The sequence below is a fragment of the Aethalodelphis obliquidens genome, unplaced genomic scaffold (genome assembly GCF_003676395.1).
Source record: "Aethalodelphis obliquidens isolate GAN/ISIS:26980383/991018 unplaced genomic scaffold, ASM367639v1 scaffold10, whole genome shotgun sequence".
NCBI classification, from domain to species: Eukaryota; Metazoa; Chordata; class Mammalia; order Artiodactyla; family Delphinidae; genus Aethalodelphis; species Aethalodelphis obliquidens.
Genome location: NW_020837954.1, coordinates 8,758,566 through 8,765,737, shown reverse-complemented (window position 1 = coordinate 8,765,737; position 7,172 = coordinate 8,758,566). Strand labels below are relative to the sequence as shown.

Below are 7,172 nucleotides of genomic sequence, written 5' to 3'. Positions count from 1 at the left end.
AAGTCTACATTATTTACATACAGTATGGAAAATAAAAGCTGCTTTTTGGCTAAGTTAGATTGCTGCTACCTACATTATTTACATTGTAAATGTTGGAAAAAATAAGCACTACTAACAAATACCATTTCAAATGAAAATATGTTGTGCCTGGAATTTTGTTCTAAAATTAATTGTATATCCTAATAAGTGTTTGTTGAATAGAATTTGACTTCCCATAAATCTACTGAAAATTTGAGAATTCCACTATGCTTCTTTATACTGCTAATCTAGATACTGTTAAGTACAATACTGTAATAATTACAAGCACTGAAGCTTAAATGAAACGATGGCAACATGTGTGTAGATGGAATTTTATTTAAAACTGTAAAATATAATGCCTTAATGTTTACGCATAATTACGAGACTACCTAATATTCTTTTCATCCTTTAAGAAGTTTCATATATGATAGTTCCCTAAACAGTGAAACCTTCCAGTAACTTACCAGAAAAAAGTTTAATCATATTATTGTTTTTAGCATTATTTTTCTAATATTTAAAAACATATCTAAACCCTTGGCAAAAACAAACGCAATCAATTCAGTGTAACAGACTGAGCTTTAAACCGTATTTTAATTTTCAATTAACTGTAACCTATCTGTTAAGTGAACCAAAAGTAGAATTTTAAATGACCCACTATGAAGCTTTTCAAATCAATTATAGAATGCATAGAAAAGTGGAGATAAATTTTTGGGAAGGTGTAAGGTAGTAAATGTGGAAAATGGTAAATGCTAGTTTCAATAACAAAAGTTGTACTAAATGCACATGAAAGTTAAATTAACACAGTATAAAAGAGAATAGCTTAAATAAACTGGGATTCACATATTACAATAGCAAAGTTATGACCAAATGAACTGAAGACATGAACAGTTCTGAAAATTCTCTTTTCAGCCTACTTCCAAAAGAAATAGTCAGGCTTTTTTCCTGTACATAGTTTTGAGCTTTGTCTATACCATATATAGTAGAAAAATAAATTCTTTAGCAACCTAGAAACAGTTTATAAAACTCTTAAAGTTTAATTTTCTTTGCCAGACATGCCGATGTTAAACTGACAGCTATAAATTAAAGCTATATAGACAATAGGTATAAGTAATATAGAACAAGTTAAGAATACTACATTTACCAGATTTTTCTTTTTAAAAATTACTGTACTTTCTTAATTCCTGTGTGCTTTGCAATAGGAATAATAGGGACTTTGTTTTCTTAGAAAAGATAATAACATGTAAGAGTATAACACAAATAAGATAATTTATAATATACATGTACTTCAACAGCAGCCTGGTTCATGTCAACATCTTGATTCTGAAGTTAAAATTAGAAGTACAATACCTAGGACATAACAGTTGGGAAAGACAATATTTATTTTAGGAAAAAATGGAGTAAATCAAACTCTTAGGAGCCTCAAATCTCAAAATCATCTATTTACTACAGTACACATAAGACAACCTTAAAATTGCAGTATGAAGATTACAATGTGGACCAAAGAATTTTTTCTTTACTACACAAAATATAACCTAGCAACAAAAAAACCATTTTTTCCCTTTCTGGGAAAAAAACCGGCATGGTTTGATAATGAACAAATTTTGAATAAAGCCTAACAAAATTTACCTATGCCACTTATTCTGAAAATTTTATCCATAATTTCGTGTTCTGGTTGTAACTTCACTAAAGAAATGTTTAACCTCCAAAGCAGCAGTCATTTACAGCAAATCTGGTACCAACATCAAAGGAAAAAATTGGTTTAAAAAATGGTGCAAAAGCCACTTTGGATTTTAGTACAACATATCACAGAAAAGAATATGAATACAAGTATGCAACTTTATATATACATACTCCAAAGAGGCTGTCAGTACCCAAAGTATTTTTATTGCTATATTAGCAATGGATTTTTGGATATGTTTTTAAGGGCCACATAAAAATAGATTCAAGGGACAGATTTAAATTGAAGTCCTAGATTAAAATGTTTGGTTTAAAGAATTTTCTACAACAAATTTCATGTTTATGTATGAAAAGTTATATAACCTTATATGAAAATGTCATGAAGTATTTTCTACACTATACTAAATGTATTTCCCAAGAGGGAAAAAATTAAAATATCTAAAATATATTAGATTAAGATTACAAGACCATAATAGATCTTTTGAACATGCATCTGTTTACAGAATTAACAGTATACAAGATGTTTGTTTCATCATGGACTATAAAGAAATGAGTTGGTGACAACTATCCTTTGCACAACATTATCAACTCACTTTAGCCACAAGCATGTCCTTGGTATGTGTGTACAAGAAATATATCCATTTACCCCCATCAGATCATCCACAGGTTTACTTAGAAGATGAAGGTGCAGAAATATGTTAAGTGTACTTTTCTTTCTTTCAAACAACATCCCAAGCATGGCATAAGTAGCCTGAAATTATAAAATACTTAACTGGGCTTTTAGTTATCTATACAGACTGATAAAAGTAAATTAAGTTGCTCAAATTAGCACATCAAATAACAAAACCAGCCATAAAGCAGGCTGGAAAGCATTAAATGTTTCATATACGTGAGTTTTTAAATCATTTAATTTCTATAGAAAAATTTTATTCACAATATAATGTGACAGAAAATGCCACAGGAATGATATACTGATTGCAATAAGGTTGCATGCAACAGCAGCTTTGTATTTTATAGCTATTTTTGTTTATAAAAATTAAACCTCTCCAGTCATGCTTATCACATGGTCTTAGATTTGTAATGTAAATGAATAAGGAATACCATATAGTTCAAAGAGAAAATGTTTCATTATTTTGAATGTGAATTATCTGTAAGAAACATGAAGTATACTACTGAACCCTGAAACATGCATGCCTAGATTTGCTTTTATCCAATTTCAGGCTGTCTGCAATCACTTCCTACTTATATAATACCAAGAGGATCCGTCTGTAACTGTGGTTGTATCAGCTGAGGTTGCAATGGTGGTGGTAACTGAAGCGGTACCATTGGTTCCACCAACTGTCCTGGGTTTGAAGGTGGTGGAGGAGCCACAGTGTTCGCAGTTTCCACAATTTCTCCATTGTAAAAGAAAAACTGACACTGTTGAATGAATGTTTCAACAACAGATTGATGGATCTTGGTGGTAGACAGAAACTCTCGATTTTCAAAATCAGGTCTCATCAAAGTTGGCCAAAAACAGATGGATAAGTTGTCTGCTGTCATTAGGTTGACTTTATTATGCTGACTGACCCTGAAATTATGATAGGGAAAAAAAAATTAGAAACCAGTCAAAACTCATTGCAATTAAAGAATCTGAGAGCTGGATATTATTTCAGATGATTTGGTTTTACCTTTTTTAAAAATCTTAACTTCAAATTTAAAACATTTTCTTGCTTGTGCATTCCATGTTCAACTACATTCTAATAACAGAAAAAAGCAGTAAAATCCATTCCTTATGAGAACCAAAGATGGTTTTTACTTTGGAAAAACTATCATATCCTCCAACCGGGAGACTTTTCAACTTTCAAAAAACTCAAGTTTCTAGTATTCCAAAAAACAATCTTTTTAATCATTAACTACCTTGTACATCATTACAAATTTAATTTCAATGACAACAGTTCACAGAGCAAATTCTACCTTAAAATTCTTTTGATCTGACAATAAATAATTTACAAACGACCATATGTTAACTATTTTGCATCCAGTCTTTTAAATATGTGAGCAAGCACTACTACCATTGTCTGTAATAAGCAAGAAACATAAGAAGCAAATCTTGAATTTTAACTCAAAATTATTAAATTGGGAGGAAAGTTTAGGTGTTTTATCCAATCCTCTCATTCACACATGAAGAAACAGCCCAATATGCAAGGTAGCAGGAAAATTTTTTATTTGAATTTGTATATCAAAAAATTAAAAATCTAAACCAAAGGACCCACACCCCCAAACACAGGAGTTGCTCATCTGAGGTAAAATAAGTGCTCTAAAAACATGTGTTCTGTGGTAAAAGTTATTACTATTTGTTAAGAAACTAAATTAGAATATTCAGAATAAAGTCAACCTCTGTTAAAATATAGTGTATAGAGGGGCCCAGTCAGGTGTGTCTATGTGGTAGTCAAGTATAGGTTCTGAAAATACCCATAGATTTGAAAGACATGAATATGGGCATCAAATCTAATTGTTGAGTCAAAAAGTACAAAGGAAAGGTAGCAAATCAGTTAGATGAGGGTGGTCAGGGTCCTTGAAGAGGTAATGTTTGAGTTGAGCCAAGGGTGATGGGTGTTAGTAAAACAGTAGGAAGAAAGAGTAATTTAGTCAAAACAGTGGTTCTCAGATACTACAAAGCTATAGTAATCAAAACAGCGTGGTACTGGCACAAAATCAGACATATGGATCACTGGAACACAAGAGAGAGCCCAGAAACAAACCCACACACCTATGGTCAATTAATCTTTGACAAAGGAGGCAAGAATATACAATGGAGAAAAGACAGTCTCTTCAGCAAATGATGTTGGAAAAGTTGGACAGCAGTATGTAAATCAATGAAGTTAGAACACTCTCTCACATCGTATACAAAAATAAATTTGAAATGGCTTAAAAATTTAAATATAAGACATGACACCATAAAACCCCTAACAAACATAGGGAAAACATTCTCTGACATAAATCGTAGCAATGTGTTCTCAGGTCAGTCTCCTAAGGCAACAGAAATAAAAGCAAAAATAAACAACTGGGACCAAATCAAACTTATAAGCTTTTGCATAGCAAAGGAAACCATAAACAAAATGAAAAGACAACCTACGGAGAGAAAATATTTGCAAAGGATGTGACTGACAAGGGGTTAATTTCCGAATACACAAACAGCTCAGTATCAAAAAACAAACAACCTAATCAAAAAATGGGCAGAAGACCTACATAGACATTTCTCCAAAGAAGACATACAGATGGCCAAGAAGCACATGAAAAGATATTCAACATCACTAGTTATTAGAGAAATGCAAATCAAAACTATAACGAGATACCATCACAGACTGCTCAGAACGGCCACCATCAAAAAGTCTACAAATAATAAATGCTGTAGAGGCTGTGGAGAAAAGGGAACCCTCCTACACTGTTGTTGGGAATGTAAATTGGTGCAGCCACTATGGAGAACAGTATGGTGGTTTCTTAAAAAACTAAAAATAGAGTTGCCATATGATCCAGCAATCCCACTCCTGGGCATATATCCAGAAAAGATGAAAGCTCTAATTTGAAATGATATATGCACCCCAATGTTCACAGCAGCACTACTTACAATAGCTAAGACATGGAAGATATGGTGTGTATGTATGTATATATATATATAGAGAGAGAGATAGATAGATAGATAGATATACACACACACACACACAATGGTATATTGCTCAGCCACAAAAAAGAATGAAATAATGCCATTTGCAGCTACATGGATGGACCTAGAGATTATCATGTTAAGCAAAGTAAGGCAGAAAGAGAAAGATAAATACCATATGATATCACTTATATGTGGAATCTAAAAAAAAAAAATGATACAAATTAACTTATTTACAAAACAGAAACAGATTCTCACAGACACAAAAAACAAACCTATGGTTACCAAAAGTGAAAGGGTGTGTGGGGGATAAATGAGGAGTTTGGGATTAACAGATAAACACTACTATATATAAAATAGATAAACAATACTGTATAGCACAGGAACTATATTCAATAGCTTTTAATAACCTATAATGGAAAAGAATCTAAAAAAAGAATATATATAACTGAATCACTTTGCTGTACACCTGAAAACTAACATGACAGTGTAAATCAACCATACTTCGATAAAAAAGCAAACAAACAGATTCTCAGTGTGTATCAGAACTTCCTGGAGGGCCTGTTAAAACAGATTGATAAGTATGTCTGGGGTGGGGCCTGATAATTTGCATTCCTAACAAGTTCCCAGGTGATGCTGATGCTGCTGCTTTGAGGACTGAATTTTGAGAAAGACTGAGGCAGTCATGTTAAGATGTGATAAGGGACCAGGCACAAATTGATACTTTCGGTTAAGTCCTATTAGTTTAATACAGTGGCACTTGGTGTTGCACGGTGGAAAAGGAAAGGAGATTTAACAGAGTAAGTTAGAACTAGGCCACTTAATGATAAACAATTTAGATTTTTTTCCTTTAGGATGTAAGTGATCTTTACACAAAGAACTTTTAGAAAGATCATTCTGGCATCAGGATCAAGGGAGAATCAAGAAGAAAAATAGGCAGAGAGAGAGCTCAATGACAAACTAGAGTTTCCTAAATGAGAAATGATAAAATTTAAACTAAAGCAGTGGCAGAGGAATGAAAAGGAAAACTAATCAGGAGAAAAAACTAATTTGACACAATAACTCACTGAATATGGAAGGTGAGAGAAAATACATCCAAAGAACAGCTCCATGGATTAATTTTTGCAATCTGTCAATCACCCAATATATATTTATCATTTATTTCCTATACTGGAATGTAAAGTTCCATGAAATGTGATTATTTTATTTACTGCTATGTCTGTATAGGGTTTACAAGAGTACCTGTCACAAAGAGTACATCCATTATAATCAATAGTTGAGTGTTTGTTCTAAAATTTAAGTCTGATGATACTATTTCTCTGTTCTACTCTCTAGTGGCTCCCCATACCATTCAGAGTAACAATCATGCAATGCTTTTTTCATTGACAAAGTCTTGCTCCCCACCCCACCCCCCATAAATGTCAGCTGAACTCAACAGTGCACTTAGTGATAGACATGAAAGCAACCTCCTTGTCAGTAAAATATTTTGAGGACTAAAACTAATCAATAGGCTAAACTCTGGGTAGTACTGCCCTATCCTTCACTCTGCTCAAACCACACAGGCCTTTTTGCTGTTCCTCAACATGCCAAATATGCCTGTCATTAACTGTTGTATCACTGGAGTCAAACACAGTTAAGTGTCTTAATATAACATTGATGGTGGGCTAGCACTGTGATTCTTTGCATATGCTCTTCCCTTTGTCTCTTTTCCCTATTGTTTTTAATAAAGTCCAATTCTTGTTTCAGCACTTTAATCAGGCAATACAATAATATGTTCATATACCATCCCTACATTCCATATTGGGTAAGGTCTCCTGTAGTGCCCTGTACA

General features: G+C 32.9%; 1 protein-coding gene across 2 annotated transcripts in view; it reads right to left on the bottom strand.

Annotated features, from left to right (window-relative positions):
* Window positions 1–336: 336 nt before the first annotated feature.
* The window catches only part of ARHGAP5 (Rho GTPase activating protein 5), a 72,890-nt gene continuing 66,054 nt past the window's right edge, over window positions 337–7,172 (bottom strand). For both annotated transcript variants that reach the window (XM_027111035.1, XM_027111036.1), the window contains exon 7: window positions 337–3,265. In XM_027111035.1, the coding sequence (XP_026966836.1) occupies window positions 2,938–3,265 (328 nt within the window). In that variant the 3' untranslated portion in view covers window positions 337–2,937. The remainder of the gene's footprint in view (window positions 3,266–7,172) is intronic.